The 22239-nt window shown below is 41.4% G+C and overlaps 1 protein-coding gene across 2 annotated transcripts in view; it reads right to left on the bottom strand.

Moving 5' to 3' along the window:
• Window positions 1-9572: 9572 nt before the first annotated feature.
• The window catches only part of LOC121272646 (SPARC-related modular calcium-binding protein 1-like), a 76830-nt gene continuing 64163 nt past the window's right edge, over window positions 9573-22239 (bottom strand). For both annotated transcript variants that reach the window (XM_041179343.1, XM_041179344.1), the window contains exons 8-12: window positions 19508-19576; window positions 18105-18297; window positions 16959-17041; window positions 16337-16433; window positions 9573-11804 (exon numbers count right to left, since the gene is read on the bottom strand). In XM_041179343.1, the coding sequence (XP_041035277.1) occupies window positions 11540-11804; window positions 16337-16433; window positions 16959-17041; window positions 18105-18297; window positions 19508-19576 (707 nt within the window). In that variant the 3' untranslated portion in view covers window positions 9573-11539. The remainder of the gene's footprint in view (window positions 11805-16336; window positions 16434-16958; window positions 17042-18104; window positions 18298-19507; window positions 19577-22239) is intronic.

Raw genomic sequence — 22239 nt, 5'->3', positions numbered from 1 at the left:
GATATTTTTCGGGATGGAGGTTTGTAGTGGAGTCCTCCAGGAGTCAGTATTGGGATCCTTGCTTTTCCTGGTATATATATTAATGATCTAGATCTTGGTGTGCAGGGAACAAGTTTGTAGATGATACAAAACTTGGAAGCATTGTAAACTGTGAGGAGGACAGTGTAGAACTTCAAAAGGACATGGACAAGTTGGTGGAGTGGGCAGATAGGTGGCAGATGAAGTTCAATGTGGAGAAGTATGAGATGACTTATTTTGGTAGGAAGAGCATGGAGAGACAATATAAAATAAGGGGTACAATTCTTAAGGGTGTGCAGGAGCAGAGGGACCTGGGTGTGTATGTACATAGATCATTGAAGGTGGCAGGACCGGTGGAGAGAAGTTAATAAAGCATACAGTATCCTGGGCTTTATTAATAGGGGCATAGAGTACAAGAGCAGGGAGATTATGCTGAGCTTGTATAAGATGCTAGTTAGACCTCAGCTGGAGTATTATGTACAGTTCTGGTGCCACACTATAGGAAAGATGTGATCACATTGGAGAAGTGCAGAAGAGGTTTACAAGAATGGTTCCAGGGATGAGAAACGTGAGTTATGACGATAGATTGGCGAGGTTGGGACTGTTCTCCTTGGAGAGGAGAAGGCTGAGGAGATTTAATAGAGGTGTTCAAAATTATGAGGAGGCTGGATAGAGGAGATAGGGAGAAACTGTTCCTGCTCGTTAAAGGATCGAGAATGAGAGGACACAGGTTTAAAGTGATTTGCAAAAGAAGCAACTGTGATGCGAGAGAAAGCTTTCTCATTCAGCAAGTTGTTCGAGTCTGGAATGCACTTCTTGGAAGTGTGGTGGAGGCAGGTCCAATTGAGGCATTCAGAGGGCATTAGATGATTAATTGAATAGAAACAATGTGCAAGGGTACAGGGAAAAAGCAGGAGAATGACACTAAGTCATGATGCTGATTTGGAGAGCTGGTGCAGACATAATGTGTCGAATGGCCTCCTTCTACATCATAAACAATTCTGTGATCATGTGATTCTGTGATGTCTTTATCTAAATAAAAGCAAAATGCTGCATTACTGGAAATGTGAAATAAAAACACAAAGTGCTGGAAATACTCAGCAGGTCCGACAGCATCTCTCGATATCTCTAATATGGAGTCATATTCAACTCAAAACATTAACTCGGTTTCTCTCTCCACAGATGCTGCCAAACCTGAAGTATTTATCTAGTTGCACATTCTATTTCGTGCCATCTTGCCTCGTCAAGAGACAAATGAATAGGGCCATTTTGCTCAACCATCTACAACAAAACAATTCATAAGGAAAAAGTCAAAATCAGACTTGCATTTATACAGAGCCTTTCACAGCTTCAGGATGTCCTAAAGCAGTTTGAAGCCAATGAAGTGTCATCATTATTATAATGTAGAAAACAGTACAATTTGTGCAGCGCCAGGTCTCACAAACAGATAATCCGTTTTGCTGATGTTGGTTGAGGATAAGTATTGGCTAGTAAACCAAGGAGAATTCCTCTGCTATTCTTTGAAATAGGGCCATGGAATCTTTTACATCCACCAGAGAAGCAGACAGGAACTCATTTTAATGTCTTGTCTGAAAAGTGGCACCAACGATGCAGCATTCCCTCAGTAACTACACGGAGGTGCCAGCCTAAATTATGTGCTCTGGAGTGGAATTTGAACCCGGACTCTTCTGACTCAGAGGCGAGAGTGCTGCAACTCAGCCAATGTGACACATCATGAATCATAAATAATTCCACTGCCCGAATGGCCATTCAGTGTGTTTGTCACTTTTTTGTGCAACTTCCCAACATTTACAGAAGCGTCCAGTGTGATCTTCTCTTCTTTGGCAGTCCCTCAGGATTGAAGCTGACTTGCTTCCATTCTGATTTGTTGAGTTCTGAGATGGCTGATAAGTGCAATGCATGATCTGCAGACTCTGCCACATGCGGGGCAGGTGGTGCTTGAAGGGTCAAGTAGATGAGTTGTTTGGAGGTTTGTGCAGTCTCTCCAATGTCTTGACTTTGTCTCTGCACGTTCCCAATGAAGTCTCTTGATGTGTTCAGTGCTTCCCAAATGAACCTTCTCCATTTTGGTTGGCCATTGGCCAGGGACTCCCATGAGTCAGTGGGGATGTTTGATCTCTTCAGCATTGCTTTGAGGACATATCTCAGGCAATTCTGCTGTTTTCTTAGGACCCTCCTGCCGCGACCAAGTTCCAAGTAGAGCAGTTGGCTAGGGAGTCTGGTGTCAGGCATACAAATACCGTGATCTGCCTCGAGGCTGAGCATGTTAGCTTACAAGAGAATGCTGCTGTTGGATTGCTTTTCTTTCCACTGGATTTGGAGGATCTTGCAATGGCACCACTGGTGGTACTTCTCCAGCTTTGAGATGCCTGTTCTGGTTGAACAAGTCTCTGAAACATATAGAAGTGCGGGATCACTGCTGTCCAGTAAACCATGGGCTTCGTCTCAGGTTTGAGACAGTGTTATAATAATTTAATAAGCGTCTATATAATTGTGACTATTGGCATTGGATTTTTACAGATTTCAGTGTTGGGGTTGGGGGGAGGGGGAGTTAATAGGGCCAGAGGGCAGTAGGGCACTTCTTGGGATATTTCTTGTGCAGCAAATGCTTGTTTGATGCCCTTCTCTTTTCACAAGAGCTGTTCCACTATATAATGTCAGGCATGGAAGGACTGACGTTTACAAGCTGGAATGATCATGTTTCATAGAATGCCAATGTACTGTGACCTTGACAGCAACAGGTAGTATTGTTAAGAACATGATACTGCAAGTGCATTTGAACATATGAATTAGGAGGAATAGGCAGCTTGACCTCTCGAGCCTGCTCCATCATTCAATAAGATCATGGCTGGTCTGATTGTAACCTCCCGCCTACCCCCGATAACCTTTCAGCCCCTTGTTCACCAAGAATCTGTCTACCTCTGCCTTAAAAATATTCAAAGATCCTGCTTTCACTGCTTTTTGAGGAAGAGAGACTCACAACCCTCCGAAAAAAAACATTTTTCCTCATCTCTGTCTTAAATGAGTGACCCCTTATTTTTAAACAGTGACCCTAGTTCTAGATTCTCCCACAAGGGGAAACATCCTCTCCACATCCACACTGTCAAGTTCCCTCAGGATCTTAAAGGTTTCAATCAAGTCGCCTCCTATACTTAACTCTAGTGGATACAAGCCTACCCTGTCCGACCTTTCCTCATAAGACAACACATCCATGGTATTAGTCTAGTCAACCTTCTCTGAACTGCATCTAATACATTTTCATACTTCCTTAAATAAGTACTCCAGATATGGTCTCACCGGTGCCCTATACAACTGAAGCATAACCTCCCTACTTTTGTATTCAATTCCCCTCGCAATAAACAATAACATTCTATTAGCTTTCCTAATTACTTGCTGTACCTGTATGCTAGCATTTTGTGATTCATGCACTAGGACACCCAGATCCCTCTGAATCTCAGAACTCTACAATCTCTCACCATTTAGATAATATGCTTTTTGTTCATTCTTCTTGCCAAAATGGACAATTTCACATTTTCCCACATTATACTCCACTTGCCAGATCTTTGCCTACTCACTTAAACCATGTCCCTTTGTAGCCTCCTTACGTACTCTTCACAACTTACTTTCCTACCTATCTTTGTGTCATCAACAAATTTAGCAACCATTCCTTCAGTCCCTTCATCGAAGTCATTTATGTAAGTTGCAAAAAGTTGAGTCCCTTGCACTGATCCCTGTGGCACACTGCTCATTAAATCCTACCAACAAGAAAAAGACCGATTTATGCCTACTCTCTGTTTCCTGTTATCTAGCCAATCTTCTATCCATGCCAACATGTTATCCCTTACACCATGAGCTTTTGTTTTCTGCAATAACCTTTGATGTGGCACCTTATCAAATACCTTCTGGAAATCTAAGTACCGTACATCTACCGGTTCCCCTTTATCCACAACACATCTGACTTCTTCAAAGAACTCCAATAAATTGGTTAAACATGATTTCCCTTTCACAAAACCATGTTGACTCTGCCTGATTGCCTTGAATTTTTCTAAGTGCCTTGCTATAACATCTTTAATAATAACTTCTAACATTTTCCCTGTGATAGATGTTAAGCTAACTGGCCTGTAGTTTCCTGCTTTCTGTCTCCCTCCCTTTTTGAATAAAGGAGTTATATTTGCTATTGTCCAATTTAATCTACTTCCCTGAATCTAGGGAATTTTGGAAAATTAAAACCAACACATCAACTATCTCACTAGCCACTTTGTTTAAGACTCTAGGATCAAGTCCATCAGGACCCAGGGATTTGTCCAGTCACCAGCTCCAACAATTTGCTCAATACCACTTCCCTGGTGATTGTAATTTTGCTGAGTTCCTCCCTCCCTTCCACTTCCTGATTTACAGCTATTTCTGCGATATTAGTTGTGTCCTCTGTAGTAAAGACCAATATAAAATATCTGTTCAATTCATCTGCCATCTCCTTATTTTCCATTATTAATTCCCCAGACTTACTTTCTTTAGGACCAAACCTCACTTTGTTAACTGTTTTCTTATTTAAATATCTATAGAAACGCTTGCTATCTGTCTTGAGATTTCTAGCCAGCTTTCTCTCGTACTCAACTTTTCCCTCCTTAATAATCCTTATTGTCATTCTTTGTTGTTCTTTGTATTCTGGCCAATCTTCTGACCTGCCACCCATCTTTGCGCAATTATATGTTTTTTCTTTAAGTTTGATACTGCCTTTAACTTTTTTAGTTAACCTCGAATGGTGGGTCCTCCTCTTGGAATTTTTCTTTCTTATTGGAATGTATCTATTGTGTATTCTGAAATATCCCTTTAAATGTCTGCCACTGCATCTCTATTGACCTATCCCTTAGCCTCATTTCCCAGTGGGAAAGATAATTTAACACTTCTTTCTCACTCCATTATTCAAGCACTGTTCCAAGACTTGATCTACCGCTTCCATCTTCTTTCCCAGTCTAAGAAGCCCTTTTTGATTTTGAGCTCCCTCTTCAACAGCAATCTGTCCACATCTCTCTCAAGTTCCAGCAGACACTAGGTGGCAGTGTGTGTTGGCATTATCCCTGAAGTTCAACTCGGTTCATGACTTTTTCATTTACCATCATGATCGGCTGCCGTAACTTTGGCAGAAAATTAACAGAAACAGAATTCCGAGGGAATTCCCAGCATTGGGGTCTGTTGTACAAACGATTGCTTTAGATGGCAAAATGGCTTCTCAAATGTTCAGACCACATTTCAAGAGTATAAAAAGTATTTGTTTTGGACATTTTGGTATTCTAATCAATTGGTTATGGTTTTGACTGAGCCAGAACTGACGTGGAGAAAAGGTATGAATACCTGCATCATTCTGAATACAGACAACAACCAGTGGTGCTTAAGCAATTGTTAAATCACCCATAAGACTCAACATATTACCTGGAAAATCTTCAGAGAAAGCTTATTTAAAAAGAACTCAACATTTGTTGCTTTAACTCTTCCATGCACTGATTTAAAACTATCCTCTTCTTTAAGAAGACTTCAGTAACTGGCTGCTGTTTGAGGCCTTCTTAGTGAATAAACTGGTTTCCTTAATTAATTGATTATGGAAAGGCGTTTGATGTGACTGATATTAATCATTCTGAGGAGCAGCATGCATCCAAAGTATGAAATCAAACAAAATGAAGAAGTCTACTGTTCACCTGGGACAGTGCCCCCAATTTCTTTGAAGACTAAGTAATAATTAGAATATTGGAAGTGAGAGAATGATTGCCTATGGAAGCTGACTTTTGAGTTTAAGTGTAAGAACCAGAGAAAAGTTACAGCACAAAAAGAGGCCATTCAGCCCATTGTGTCTGCACCAGCTGGAAAATAAAAAACTAGAAAAGATCTGATGAGAGCTGGAAATGAAAAACTAGTTTTGAAAGTTTCACAAGATCCCCCTCCACATTCACTATCAGTACAAATATCAAGGAATAGGAAGAGGCCATTAAACTCAACAAACATATACCTTTTTTTTATATAACTCCTAACCATGCAGCAATTTTCTTATTATATCCCCCATTTTTTTTTTCTCCAGAGGAACAGATTATGTTACCCACTTCAGGCCTCCCACACACTGTTGAAATTAGTGCTGCCTGTCTTCCATTCTTACTTCCTAATCTTTAACTCTTTGGAACCCTTTGCCAAAGCCCTTTTATATAATCTGATCCCCTTAGTGCATCACTTCAACAAAATCCCATTGCTCTGGTTCTATGCAAGAATTTTCATGCTAGATTATAAATAAGGAAGGTTATGCAAGTTGAACCTATTAATATATGGGGTATGTAGGTTACCCTCAACCTACTTCACTCTCAAACTCCCCTAACCTATCCCTGACTACCTAAGGTCACCATCCCCTTTAACTACAGTATCACAATGGTCCCATTTTGAATCTCTATTTAGTTCTAAAGCATGTCCATTATTGTTCAGATCCACAAATTAATTAAACTACCAATCATGTTGCTCATGCCACTCCTACCATGCTTAAAGGAGGGGCCATGAATCTCAAGAGGACTGACAAGAGAAGCATCAGTTGCTTCAATTGCAGCCAGAAAGCCTTGGCTGCAGTAACTGTGTTCTCTTAAGTTGGTGCCAACAGCCATTTCACGATTATATCTGATCCTATGGAATCCCATGGCATGTCAATGGCGTTTCTTCAAACAAACATGCCAGCTGAAAAAGCAAGCTTTTCTTGCACAATGGCACAGATTACTGTTCATTTGCGTGCTACTGAAAAGTAGGTCACAAAAGGCTAAGGCAATCATGAAATGACTAATAGGGGTGAAAGGAGACTTGTGTGGAGCATAGATGACAGTGTAGACCTGTTGGGCCAAATGTGCTTTTCTAAGCTGTAAATTCTATTTAACAATCCTTTGCCTGATTTACATTCAGATAATGAAATATTCACTTTGTGCAAGTCTTGGATCAGGATGTGCTTTTATTTACTCCCCCATCCCCTACCCCCAATGTGTGATCTCTTTCTCTTGGGCCCTCCACTGTTTCTCACTGGACAGTGAATGATGACAGCCCATTTGATGGCAGCAAGCATCACAGTTGGGTTCAGTCCTATGCTCCAGACATCCTAATGCATGCATCTTCAGGTGGATGTCACAAGGTGAATGCAAATGAAGGAGGCCACTCAGGCCATCTGAGCTTAACCTCACAGAAATAGAACCTTACAACTTTGGGCCTTGACAGAATCTAAACACTTTTTACCTTCACCACCTATCTGGAAGACTGTTCCAAGAAAGAAAATAAATATTTCATAACTTCAGGATGTCCCACAGTGCTATACAGCCAATGAAGTACTTTTTTTTTTGCTTTTAATAATATTGTTGAGGAATAAATATTATCCAGGACACTTGGGAAGAAATAGTGCCATAGCTTGTTTTGCAGCCACCTGAGAGGGAAGACAGGAACTTAGTTTAACATCTCATCTGAACATGTTGCCCATTCTTTGAATGAAGAATGCAGACATCTGTCCTTTTTTAAAATAGTGTGTTATACTGTGCCCCTTCTATAGTCACTGGAAAAAGATCAGGAATAAGAAGCTTAACTAATTTCCTCATGCGTGGGCAGTGAGGCTAATCATAGCAGTTGAGATCAGCTAAATTACCACAAACCAGGGATTGTGCCCATGACATTCCAGTCTGCAATGGCAAAAAGGTTCCTAAATAGCGAATTGCCTTAGGGCTTACTGAAAGTTTGCAACCAAATTTAGTTCCTGGAACAGACTGCTACATTAACTCAATTTCCATAGTCGCCTTAATGGATATTGCAAACATTTGGATGAATATCAAATGGAACATGTGCTAAAGGGCACACTGCTGTTATATGTATGTGTTATTGTAGACAACTAGATTGGTAAATCAGTGGGGTAATTGCATCATCAGCTGCTTCACTATACATGTGTTTCAGCTGCCTGGTGAAATGTACCTCAGCTACTTCTACCAGGATGATAATGTTCCTACCAGCACTAAACACTGTCTGGGAGGTGGGATTTGTTTCTGAACCTCTCTAAATTGCTATTTTGCTCTTCCACAATATTCAAATAAATGAAATTAATCTTTAAAAAGTAATGAAAACTCATCTGAAGGTCACATGGCCTAGTAGGGAGAGTTCCACCATACACCTCTGGCAGGCTTCCTGCCATCTTGTGTAGAGTCAATAATCTGTCATGTAAATAGATGTCCTTAGTTAGGCCATGTGGTTCAGGGGTGAACGTACTGACATCAATCCTATTCAGTCTCTGTTGTATTCAATTGATTGGGATCCCATCCAATTGCTCCATCCTTGTCTCCACTATATTATATAAATGTCTAAATCCTGAATACACTATATAAATGTCTAAATCCTGAATATAATGATAATCTCTCTGTTATAATCAATTCCCATCTTTTCTCTTTGGCCTAGATTTAGAGGACTTCCCATGTCTAGAGACACATGAAGCAGAAAACATACATTCTTACATCTTTTCTCCGTAGCTTGTTTTTCCTGAAGCAGGTCTCTAGTCTGACGCCAGAGGCTATAGCTTGAGGGGTCAAGTGGAACAGGTTCTTCCTGCCTGTTATATGCATTTTGGAAGGATTTGCAGGTTGACAATCAACCTGTTTGGCCACATTACGAACGCACCTTCCGGACTCAAACCCAGAGCTATGGGGCTCAGAGGCAGGAACACTACCCACTGAGCCACAAGACCTCCTACTCATGTCTATGTGTTTTATTCACATTATCTAGGTGGGCTGGCATGGGCATGATGGGCTGAATGGCATGTTTCTTTTTTCAGTGATTCTATGATCCAAGCTTCTGGAATAATGAAGACTAGGTGGATTAAGAGAAATACTTTGCAAACAGGGGACTATTGGGCAAGAGCACGATCTGAAGAAGCTGTTAATTACACTTATCAAGTAACTTCTTCACACTTTATGGTTCACGTAATGGATTATCACCTCCTGCATAAAAACTGACTTTGTCGAAGTATTCAAAAGAGAATTGGACCAATTCCTGATTTGGCAAAGAGTGAAGGAGAGACCCACATAAAAAAGGCCCAATGTCATAGAAACAACCCAGAGATCAGCAAGTTGGGTTACAGACAGGCAAATCTAACCAATAAATGGTGAGAACTGCAATCTGCTGGATGTGAGGTGAAATGGCACTTCAGTCAGAGGTAAATATTTAGCTTGGAAGCGGAAGAAATGGGTTGCCTCATGGTCCACTTGACACAGGAGCTTAATTAACTTAAAAACCTTCAGTCATCAGAACCCTGGAACTCACCCCCCCCCCCCCACCCCAGCCAAACCCCTCCATTTTGCAAGGTTTCCCCTGAAAACTGACATTCAAGTGTGCCTTGGACACTTAAACCCATTGCCAAACCCTTGTTAGAGCCTAATCCTTTTTAAAGCAACTGGGATATTTTGTGATGTTAAAAGTCTTATGTGAATTCAAGTTGCTATTTGCCTACAGTCTTCTTTTAGGATAGATAAAGAAAAAGAATGCAAAGATGATAAAAAAAATGTAAAGCTTTAATGTGCATGTATCCATTTTTTCAATTACACTGTCAAATTTTACCCCCTACTCCTAAAGAAACTGAACTAATTTTATGCCCACTTAATCACTCGTCACATTCTTACTCACTTCAAACACACGGGATTTATTTAAATCATGTGGCACATTGATTTATGAGCTTGCCGACATCTGTTACCATATTTGCGAACTGTTTAACTGCAAAAATATGTGAACAAACAGGAACCCAGGTTAGCACAAAGCTTTGAAAGGCTGCTTGCCTCAGACCTTCAGGTTAGACCCTGATCTGCAGCCAATTTCTGTTAAGTGAACACCCTGCAGGGGACAGGGTGATGAGAAATGTCAACACAGGCCAGTCCCTAGGTGCAAAATTTCTGTTTGCAAACTGTTTACCTGAGGGAATCGACCTGTGCCAAAGCTGCACACTCATCACATATGCCCCAAAAGCCAGAAAAGCAGCCTTCTTCTTCCTCCTTATCTTCATTGTCTGCCTTCTCTTCCTTTTTATTTAAGAATTTTTTTCTTTGAACAGCTTTCGGGCTGAGAGAGTCCCTAACAATTCACTGACTTCAAGATAATTCATTGTATGGGGTGCATTGGTGTGTTTCCGAGAGAAGTGACGAGTTACTACATAAATGACAGTTCTTTCTTTCTCTTCCTAGACAGCAAGTGAAAGCATGAAAGAGCAATGGAGATAAGGCTATCCCAGCATTCATAGTGATAGCAGAAACCCTCTATTGAAAGTATAAACCTTAACAGAGGGCTTTCCCAACCAGTATGGATGCTGGAATAGCTCTACTTCCATACTTTTCCCTTATACTGTCACTCTTCAGTGAAAGGGAAATGCCAGGAAGTACCAGGATGATCAAAACATGTGATACACAGATGGGACAGATTCAGGATCATGATCTGTGAGAACACAAGTCTCCTCTCTCTTCTGGCAATGTGTCCTACGTGAAATGAGTTCGTGCAATCCTAATAAAGTTCTTACTGGCTCTCAAATAATCCATATGGATGTGAGACTGTTGTGAGAGGGGGAGGGAGTATGTGCCTGTGTGTAGGTGTATGTGTGTGTGTAAGGGTGTGGGGGAAGTATGTATAGGTCTGTGGAAGGGATACTTTGTGGCCTCTGTTATGTATGTTGTGTATGAACCTAAAGGTCTCAAACCACAACTGCTTGCACTAGATTGGATATATAAAACAGTAAATAGAACAAAAAGTCACAGATGTGGACCCTTCTCCCTCCAAAGTTCCTCCCAAACTGTACCTTAGCATAGCTCTTGTTTTGTACTGAAAAGTGACAGGACAAAACACAAATATTTGCAAATGACTTCGCTACTGATGTTAAACAGTGCTGTCCAGTGAAACTGTGTAAGCAAATAAACTCTAAACACTGAAGCAATACAAAACAAGGACAATATACAACTTAACAGATGTTGCTGAAGTGAAGAGCTTTTTGCTTCAAACGTGCAAAATGGAGGTTAACAGCAGACTGCTAAGATTTACTAAGAGAAAAGATCCATAACTTCCAGCAACAATGAAGCAATAGGTCAAAAACCGACCTTCACCCTGATGACCTTGATCTTCATTACACTGTTTTTGTGGGGCTTCCACAGTACAGTGATAGCCAATCCACTCCTCATTGTAAAAGCATTGTGAAATGACCATGGGAACTTGGTACATGGCATTGATATTGGCCCAGTCATGGTACCAGACTATTTACAGTATATATTCTTATTGCAGTTGAGAAACTTGGTAACAGATAAGATTGGGAAGGTGGGTTGCAATATTTAAAGAAGTAGAATCAGGCTTCAATCCCTGATTTAATAGTATAGACTTCCGGATTACTAATCCAGTAACATAAACTCTATACTATCATATACCTTTTCCCCATGTCCCAGCACTAACATCCTTCATCTTGATGAATCATGAAGACAGAAAGTCATTAAAACATAGGCCTACTTCTGCTTTTGGTGAACCCCAAGCATCCCTTCAGCTCATGGAGTGAAATGGATTTGCTGCCATTAAGGTCACAATATTCTATGAACTTTCTTGTGCACTTCTTCGGCTTGGCATTCTTCCTCAGGTAAATCTTAAAGGGCCTCAGCTCTTTCTCTGAGATCTCATTGTTGAAATCCTTGTCCAATCTCCCAAAATACCAGCGAATGGCACGATCCTCCAACAGAAAGCTAGTTGATCCTTCAGAAACTCTACAGAGAAACAGAAAACACATGAATAATGGCATACAAAGCAGCAAGTCCCAGGTTTGATTCCTGCTGAGTAAGAAGTCACCTGATCTTAAACAAGGCAGCTAAATTGACTGCAGTACTCAATTGTTTCTGGATCAAAGTTGCAAAACTCCCTACCCAATCTCATTACCTTCAGCACACGGACCACAGTGGTTCATGAAGAAGGCTCACCGCTACTTTCCCAAGAGCAACTAAGGATGGGAAATAAATATTGGCCTTGCCAGTGTTGCCCATGTCCTTAGGATTAATTAAATGAAATCATATTCCGAATCAGACTTGAATATTGGTCCCATACCTAGGTAGCCATTGTGATATCTCTGACCTTCTCTCTTATTCTTTTCAGCTTTGGCCCTTCTTTTAAATTTCTCAACTTTAAAAAAATTCATGCAGAAAGTGTAAGCAAGGAATGTCAATGCGAATTGGACTCCAGTGTAAATAAAAACAAAAATCAGAAGAGATAAGATATCAAAAACATGCACATCATTAAGCAACAACTAACTTTAACACTAAAAGTTAGTGTTGGAGCAAGTGCACAGAATGTGATGACAGATGATACCTGCCATTTATCCAATGTAATGAAATCTGTAAAAATACAACACACTAAAGCTCTGGGGATTTTTAATCTAGTCTTGCTGAAGTTGATGAAAACAGTTAAGATGATATGCTTGCTATCTCCTGAAGGAGTCCTCAGGTATGAATGTAATTAGTACCTATGTTGTACGGCATAAAAGCGATTCTGTTTTATTATCTCACTAACTTGATCTAATGAAGAGTATTATCTACTCCTCGAGCTTGTAGAGATAAAAGAGGTATGAGAATATCCTATAACATCTCCAAATAAGGACAGTAGGAACATACAAAGATATGAATTAGGAGTAGGAGTAAGCCCTTCAAGCCCTTGAGCCTGCTCCGCCTTTCAATTCAATAAGATCATGGCTGAGCCATTTGTGGCCTCAATGCCACTTCCCTGCCTACCCTTGGTACCCTTTGACTCCCTTGTTAGTCAAGAATCTTTAGATTCAGCTAGAGTGTTGTGTCCATGGTGCCATTTTAGGAAGGATGTGAAGGCACAGAGAGGGGGCAGAAAAGATTTATGAGAATAGTTCCAGGGATGAGGAACTTCAATTATGAAGGTAAGTTGGACAAGTTAGGACTGTTTTCCTTCGAGAAAAGAAGGCTGAGAGGAGATTTGATAGAGGCATTCAAAATCATGAGGGGGCTGCAGAGTGGATAGGGAGAAATTGTTCCCACTGTGAAAAGCTCAAAAATAAGAGGGCACAGATTTAAAGTAATTAGTAAAAGAAGTAAAAGTGATATGAAGAGAAACTTTTTTTTTTACATAGTGAGTGGTTAGGGTTTGGAATGCATTGCTTGAGAGTAAGGTGGAGGCAGGTTCAATCAAAGCATTTAAAAGGGAATTAGTCTGTTAACTGAAAAAGGATGGATATGCAGGGTTCCAAGAGTAGGCAGGGAATGGTATTGGGTGAGTTGCTCATTTGAAGAGCCTGTGCAGACATGATGGGCCAAATGGCCTCCTTCTGCACCATGACAATTCTGTGATTCTGAAGAATCTAACTTACACTGCCTTAAAAATATTCAATGACACTGCCTCTACAGCTCTCTAGAGAAGAGAATTCCACAGATTCATGACCCTCAGAGAAAGGAAAATTCTCCTCATCTCCGTCATAAATTGGAGACCCCTTATTTTTCAACTCTGTCCCCTAGTTCTGTTCTCTCCCACGCGGGGAAACATCCTCTCTGAATCTACTGTCAAGTCCCCTCAGGATCTTACATGTTTCAATAAGATCACTTCTCCTTCTTCAGGAGAATGGATACAGGCCCAATCTGTTCAACAGTTCCTTGTAAGATAATCCAGGAATCAGTCAAGTGAACCTTCTCTGAATTGCTTCCAATGCAATTATGTCCTTTCTGAAATCAGGAGACTAAAACTGTACACAGTACTATAGATGTGATCCCACCAATGCCCTGTAGCAAAATATTCCCTACTTTTGTATTCCATTCCCCTTGCAATAAATAAGATTCCATTTGCCTTCATAATCACTTCCTATACTTGCGTACTAACTTTTTGAGATTCATGTACCAGGACACCCAGATCCCTCTGTACCTCAGAGTTCTGCAATCTCTCTCCATTTCGATAATATGCTGTTTTTCTATTATTCCTGCCAAAGTGGACAAGTTCACATTTTCCCACACTATACCCTATCTGCCAAAATTTTCCCCACTCACTTAACCTATCTTTATCCCTTTGTAGAGTCCTTATGTCCCCTTCAAACTTAATTTCTTGTTTATCTTTGTGTCATCAGCAAATTTGGCAATTATACATTCGGTCCCTTAATCCAAGTCATTGATACAGACTGTAAATAGTTGAGGCCCACCCACTTGTTACATCTTGCCAACCATTTATGCCTACTCCCTGTTTCCTATTAGCTAACCAATCCTCTATCCATTCTAATATGTTACCCCCTACACTGTGGCCTTTTATTTTGTGTAGTAATCTTTGATGTGGCACCTTGTCAAATGCCTTCTGGAAATCTAAGTACAGCACATATGCAGGTTATATTTATTCACATTGCTTGTTAGTTTCTCACTTTCTCAAATAACTAATAAATTAGTCAAACACAATTTCTCTTTCACAAAACCGTATTGAGTTTGCCTGATTCCACTGAGATTTTCTAAGTGCCCCACTATAACGTCCTTAGTAAAAGATTCCAGCACTTTCCTTATGACGTTAAGCTAACCAGCCTGTAGTTTCCTGCTTTCTGTCTCCCTCCTTTCTTGAATAGAGGTACATTCACTATTTTCCAATGTGATGGGACCTTTCCAGAATCTAAGGAATTTTGGAAGATCAAAACCAATGCATCTACTATCTCAGTAGTCACTTCTTTTAACACCCTAGTCCATCAGGACCTGGGACTTGTCAACTTTAAACTCTAATAGTTTTCTCAGTACCTTTTCCCTGGTGATTGTAATTGTTTTGAGTCCCTCCTTCCCTTTCACCTCTTGATTCACAATTATTTCTGGGATGTTATTTGTATCCTTTACATATGACAGTATTCTATATAAATCCAACATGCACACTTACAGTGAAGTTACAGTGGCAGAACAGGAGCACTTGTGAGGGAAGCTCCCAACCAAATATATGACCAAAGAAAGAGCAGAAATATCTCAATGACATAATTGATTGTCTGGAATATCTCATCAGAGCTCAAAGTTTCACCTTTTGGCTGAAAATTCATCTTCAGAGTAGCTCGCCCAGCCACTAGCCCAGGGACGCAAGAAATTATTCCAAGCAGTGTCAGCATCAAGCATTCCCAGACCAAATATCTGCTAGATATAAAGCCCTGCACGTTCCCAACAATTCACCTCAAACACAATCCTTCTGAAAAGTACAACCAATAACGAGTGTGGCATTTCCACTTCCTACACCAGACATTCTTATGCCACATATAAATGAAATGACCAACTTTTGTGCCAATTTGTCCTGAATTAGGGAGGTGTTTTGTACTGTGAAACCACACCCAATAGGAAGTAGGTTAGGCTGCCCAAACTCATTTCACACAGAACCCCAATAATGAGAGGAAAGCTTCAATCATCAAAGCAAAATTCAGTTGCAGTTGAATTTAATGCGCTATAAGACATATTAGCTTAGTATTCATTCCAGTAACATTTATTCAACAACAGTAAACAAGAAAACGTGCAAGCCAAGTTGCTGTGTAAGATACCGGGGCCAGAATTTTATGTCCTGCGGGCAGGTGCGGGCCTGACCTGGACAAGCATAAAATCGCGCGAGATGTCGGGCAAGCGTCTGACGTCATCGTGCACTTGCGTGATATTTCACTCAGCAGGCGGGTGTGTGCGCAAAAATCAGAAGAATTGGTGGGCAATTAAGCTCATTAATGGCCCTACTGAAAGCGATTTTTCGTGGCCTGTCCTACCTTAGGGTTGGCGGGTGGGCCAAATGGCCAGGCGGGCTTTACATTTTTGATGAAACCCCATCCAAGGGCGGGATGAAATCTCCGTTAGAATTTAAAACGGAGCGGAATATCTGGGCACTATTTTTTTAATGGAGGTACACTTTTAGGTGCTTGATTGTGCTGCATGGACATTTTCTGCAGCATTTTTGTGTTTTCTTTTATTATTTGGAGGTGTGCAGCTCCCTGAGGCATCTGTCTGCCTTCAGGGAGCTCAGTGGAAGTGCTCACCAGCACCCATGGTGGCGTTGGCACCCGCCCTCTTCCTGCCCCCACCGGCAGTGCTGACCCTTTCTCCGGGTGCATTTCAGGCTAGCTGGCTGTTAGTTGGCCAGCCAGTGTGAAATCATGGTCAAGGGCCGATTGCAGTGAGGGGACGGTTTCATGTCTGCTCCCAGGCCTGCTGATGATGCGTGCCTGACGAGCGCAACATTCAGGCCTAGGACTTCATGGAAACTCCGTGCCTTTCCCCTTCACGTCTTAAAAACAGTTGGACTATACCTTCTCCATGTTTGCTGGTAACCAGATTGGTCCATATCCATGATGAGGGACTTCAACAATCCTGTCACAAACTCAGTCTTCTTTCCACCAGGACAACCTGAAACATAATAAAGATTAGCAATTCATAGCAACATTTTAGGACTCTCTCCCCTCTCCCTGCCCCCTACACTTGTAGGCAAATGCAGTAGGTAATTTGAACAAAGTGAGATCCCACAAACAGCAAGTGAAATGAACAAGTAGTTAATCTGCTTTTGATGGCGTTGATGGAGGGATGAATGTTGGCCAAGACCCTAGGAGAACTCAGAATCAACCTGAACTGGGAATCCAGTTTAACACCTCAACTGAGACTCAGCAACACCCTTCCTGTAATCCTGGAGTGGAACATGAACCCACAACCTGATGATTCTGAGGTGAGATTGAGCCAAACTGACAAATATAAAGGGATATTATAGCAACCAGGTCATACTGTAGATGTCTTCACAGATTAAGCTGACTGGTGACTTGTGTCTCACCGTTACTCATCCAGACATTTCAATATTGTAAAATTATATCATACTCGTCCATCATCTAATGTCCTGTTTTCTTTCTTAGTCATTCTCTCACTAATTTCCTAGTTACTCACCTTGGAGTTTCCGATCTCTGAAGAGGGGGCCCATCTCAGAGACTTTCGACCTTGCACCACTGCCACAGTCAGGTGTCTGGTTACTGCACAGAATAGTAGAATAAGTTGAAATCCTCTAGCTTGAATACTGACTTCAAGAACTTCAGGTTTCAAGTTGTCCCCTGGCTTTCGTGCTGTTGAACTCACTCTTTCTAAATCTTGAGATGCAAATATGGCTGTGAATCTATGCACTTTTAACTGGTGGAACTATCATCCAATGTAGGTATGGTGTCCTGCTATTGTAAGGAAGGTGGAGGCAAAAGGTGGCTCACTACCACCTCAAGAGTGATTAGGGGTGGGCATTAAACACCCACATCCCATGAATGAATAAAAAATTACACTTATGCCATATTGTACTGCTTGCCATTCCACTTGTGATATCCCTGTAGCTTATCAGACTTGTTGCTAATGACTAACTAGTGACTGTTTCCCTGAAATAAAATGTACTTTGTAAAAAAATGTTAACCCATCTATCTCTTTCAAAATGGTTTTTCAATTAGAGAAAATGACTGCAGGCCAATGGTTTACTCTCAACTGTAAAGTGTGTGACCTCAATAGCAACAGCTTGCATTTATACAATGCCATTTATGTAGTAACTAAACACCATGTCACTTCATAGGAGTGTACTGACACTGAATCACATAATGAGATAATTAGGATATGTGACCAAGGAGGTAATGTCTGAAAGGAGAGACCTGTATACTCACTAGGTATTGCATCGAGGCCCACCGTAGGGGGAATGGACCTTTTCATTTGGATAAGAGATTGAATTTCACATAACAAGCAATGTAATTCACTGTCCTAAACAAATATATGGATTTCAATTTTTGCAAAGTTACATTGCTCTGTTCTCAATTGTTTATTTTTACACCTGTTTCCCTCATGTCAAATACCGTTCCCTGACTAGAAGGGAGGGTAATCACATAATCTGTTTTGACCAAAGGTTGATCTTTGATCAGCCACTAGGAAGAGCATGCTAGGTGTGCAACTTGATCTCCTCCTCTTGTGATGTATTCCTCTCACTGCCACATTTTAACTAATTCTTGACGAGCTGCTTGTTTCAACATGGCTACTGCTGATTCAAGCTTGCCCTAGTGCGGTACTCACCGTGCAGTCGTGCCTTGGATCGGGTGTCCTGAATCAACTCGAACGCACCAGCAGTATCCAGTGGCTTGGTGGCACTGCACCTGTTTGTATAATCCACTTGTGCTACACTGTGGAACAAAAGCGCCCTCATACTGATGCTGTTTTGCTTCTTCGATGGCAGATCGACGCTCCTGTTCACACGAAACCGGCTGGTCTAATGAGGGAAAGAAAAGGTGCACAGTTCCAAATGACACTATAAAGCATCATTAAAAACCTTTGTTGTTTTTTCCTTCCCATTTCCTAACATCCCTCTTGCCCTATCCCATAACTCATACTGAGGCGATTGCCCTCCAGGACCTCACCCAAGCAGCTGTGGCCCCTAAACTTTTGAGTATCAGCAGGCTAATTTATCATGTGATACATCACAATCTGTTTTCAGAATCCTTCCAATAGGTAAAAAACTAAAGAACATTTGAGGAGCTATGCCTTGATTGATTTCTGTAAGCTTCAGTTTGACAATGTCATGAAGAGATCAGATAGTGAGGTATAGGGAAAAAAGGGGCAGGAAGGTGCAACTAGCTTTGGGGAAAAATAGCCTGCATTAAATTATTAACCTCTCAACAACAACAAAACCTACATTTATACAATTTAACACAATGAAATATCCCATGATGCTTCACAGGAGCATTTTAAAACAAGGGATGGCACAGAGTCACCTAAGGAGTTATTAAGTTAGATAACTGAAAAAAGCTCGGTCAAAAAAGTAGGTTGTAAGGAGTGTCTAAAAGGAGGAAAGTGAGGTGAAGAAGTGTAAATAGGGTAGTCCAGAGCTTGGGGCCAAACCAACTGAAGGCACAGCCACCAATGGTGGAACACTTAAAACTGGGGATGCACAAGAGGTCAGATTTAGAAGAGCACACATCTTAGGTGGGGATGTGCAGTTGGAACAGATTACAGAGACGGGGAGGGATGGGACCATGGAGGGATTTGGAAACAAGGATGAAAATTTTAAAATCAATATCTCAATGTCAACATCAATCATTTCCAGCCAGCTACAGGGAAATAGCCATAAAATAAATAAATGGCTATTGTTTGTGTATCTTACTATGCTTTAAATGGCAGCCATGTTGGCCTGCATAACTGTACTGTACTTCAAAGTAATACATTGTATGTGAATTGTTTTAAGAAATTTATGAGAGAGTTGATGGATGCAAAACCTACAAATGCAAGCCTTTCTTTCAAGAGACTATTTATTTGACTTGTCTTTGGTTATCTCCTCTAATTCTTGCCAAAATCAGATGTTCCTCTTGCCCTCCCACCCACTCATTTGACAGGTGCCTTGGGGTGTGTCACTATTTTAATGGCAGTATATGAACATCCTATTTCATAAGAAGGAAGAGCTGGCAATCACTGGACTCACTTACCCAGCTTGGCACTGCGGTTCGACTTGGCATCTCTACTGAATAGAAACAATAGGGCTGGATACGTAAGTTCTGAAGAAAGAAAAATAATGAAACAGGAGAAGGCCACTATATCTCTTGTTGTTAACTCTTCCCCTTGCCCCATTTTATATATAGTAGAATTCAGATCAAGTTTTTAAATTAATTCTTGGGATGTGGGCGTCACTGGCTAAGCAATCATTTATTGCCCATCCCTAATTGTCTTCGAGAAGGTGAACTGGTATCAAAACATTCAATGCCATCCAATGTTTTACCAAACTGCAAAAACTAAGAAAAATCCCAGCTTCAATCCCCAGTCTTTGCTTAGTGAACTGATCCCAGTTGGGCTGAAGCAATTGTCTTTAGTAGCCCTGACCACAGTAGGGGGGATAAAGAGCCGAGGTGGAAGTAGGCTTTCTATTCTTCATTGCTCTCCAGTGATCGACGATTGGAAAGTACTCCAATGGGTGAATAGTGAATGCTCAGTGCTGAGCTTTATACACAATGAATGGCTAATGGAGGCCTGGGTGTATCCTTAGGGCTGTACTCCAGCATTAGACCACATCTTCAAAACAGGAGAAAATTGGAGGGGGGAAAAGATAATCTCCTACATTTCAACCTTCTTTTCGCCTTTGTATTCATTTTCCTTTCAATATTCACCTCTCATATAACTGCATCATGTTTTTTTTTGGATGAAGTTAGTATGGTAATTTTCTGACATACACTCCAACAAAAAGCCTCACTCACTGGGAGCGTTTATTGGAAATTCAGGTGCACGTGGTTTTCAGACCTGACCCAGTTAGGACCATCTTAAAAGTAGATGTTGTGCTTGACGATGATGGGTTAGGAAGAACTTGGGCCACACATATAAACTTAATGTCAGAGGGTGCAGAACTGATACCTAGAATAGAATGGACTAGTTGTTCAACAAAGTTCCAAAACTTTTTCTTCAGGCAATCACAGGTCAATTATAGTAGAATAAAACCCTGTTTATTCTACTTAACGTTCCCACTGAAGGTTGGAAAAAAAACAGACCAAGTTCCCATTTCTGCTCACTGGCCATGACTTCTGCTGGAAAGTGTTTACGTGAAGTTAGGAGAAGGACAGCACGGGGCTTTGCTGTGATGCTCCATGATCATATAGCTGCCAGTACTTCTGCATGAAGAATGTTAGCCGAGATTCCATGTAAAACTGTTATCCACAAAGAGCCCTGAAGGGGGAGTACCTGAAAAATCTGATGCAGATCTGATCCCAGTTGGGCTGAAGCAATTGTCTTTAGTAGCCCTGACCACAGTAGTGGGGAAAAGAGCCGAGGTGGGAGTAGGCTTTCTATTCCTCATTGCTCTCCAGTGATCGACGATTGGAAAGTACTCCAATGGGTGAATAGTGAATGCTCAGTGCTGAGCTTTATACACAATGAATGGCTAATGGAGGCCTGGGTGTATCCTTAGGGCTGTACTCCAGCATTAGACCACATCTTCAAAACAAAATTTTTGTTCAACTAGCATCCTTAAAACAAAATTTCCAGAGTAGGTGCCAATACCACCCTTGCACCAGCACCTCTTGTGCCTGCCAGGTGGGCATCTACTTAGCTTCAGCCTGAATGGATGTGCCAAAGGGTCACTTATCCAAACTTGGGTACAGTAGTGTAGCAGTTAGGTAACTAGACTAGTAACACAGAGGTCTGCTCTACTAATCCAGGTAAAATGCAAGTTCAAATCCTACCATGGCAGTATAAGAATTGAATTCAGTTCAAAATGGCAATAAATAGCTGGAATCAGTAAAAGTGATCATGAAACTATTAGATAATTGTCAAAACTCAACTGGTTAACAAATGCCCTTTAGGGATGGGAACCTGTTGTTCGGAACTGCTTTCGGCCTATGTGACACTAGCTCCACACCAATGTTGGTTGACTATTAACTACATTCATTGCGGGGGGGGGGGTGTGTGTGTGTGTGTGGAGAGGAGGCAGTGGCAAGCTGGATTGGAGGTTGGGCCCACCAACCCTGGTGCAAGGGCAGAGGCTGTCAGGTGCAGAGGCAGGATGGGCAGAAGCTTGCCTCTGTGCTTCGGCGCTTTGTTTAAGTTATTTTTTTTTTTAAAGATTAAAATACAAAACGCCTCTCACATTCCTCATGCACTATTCATGCCAACTAACGCCACCTCATGCTCCCCACCCAACCCCATGGCCCTTTATAGCCCCTATGCCAACTTAGTGTCAACTCATGCCAACCCATGCCCCATTACCCTTTGGCCTTACCCCCTCCATGCCAACTCACCTAGTATCCTTTAACAGTCCCAATGAGTTTGTGCACTTTTTACACAGAATCATGTTTACTTTTAACAATCCTAAAGGGCGCCTTACCTCTCCCAAAGGTGTCCTGGGACCATACCTAAAGTAGTACTTTACCTCTCCAAAGGGGTTATCCAAATGAATCCACAAAGTTCAGATGTCCTATTACCTGGTCTAATCCACACACTCTGGGTTTCACACTCCTGGCCTACCAAAATCGCACTTCAGTGGAGGCAGCTGGTGATTTAAATGGCCAGTTGCCTCCATAAACCACACATGTGCAAACCCAGCCTGACTCCAGTCCTGCCCCCTGCGAAAACAGGAAATGTTGTGTCCGGGGTGGGACTTAGAATTCCACTCCATTGTAGCAAAAATCAGAGCCAATTTCTCTCTCAGAGGGTCATTAGTTTGTGGAATTCTCTT

Source organism: Carcharodon carcharias, chromosome 34 (genome assembly GCF_017639515.1).
Source record: "Carcharodon carcharias isolate sCarCar2 chromosome 34, sCarCar2.pri, whole genome shotgun sequence".
Classification (NCBI taxonomy): Eukaryota; Metazoa; Chordata; class Chondrichthyes; order Lamniformes; family Lamnidae; genus Carcharodon; species Carcharodon carcharias.
This window is presented reverse-complemented; position numbering and strand designations above follow the sequence as displayed.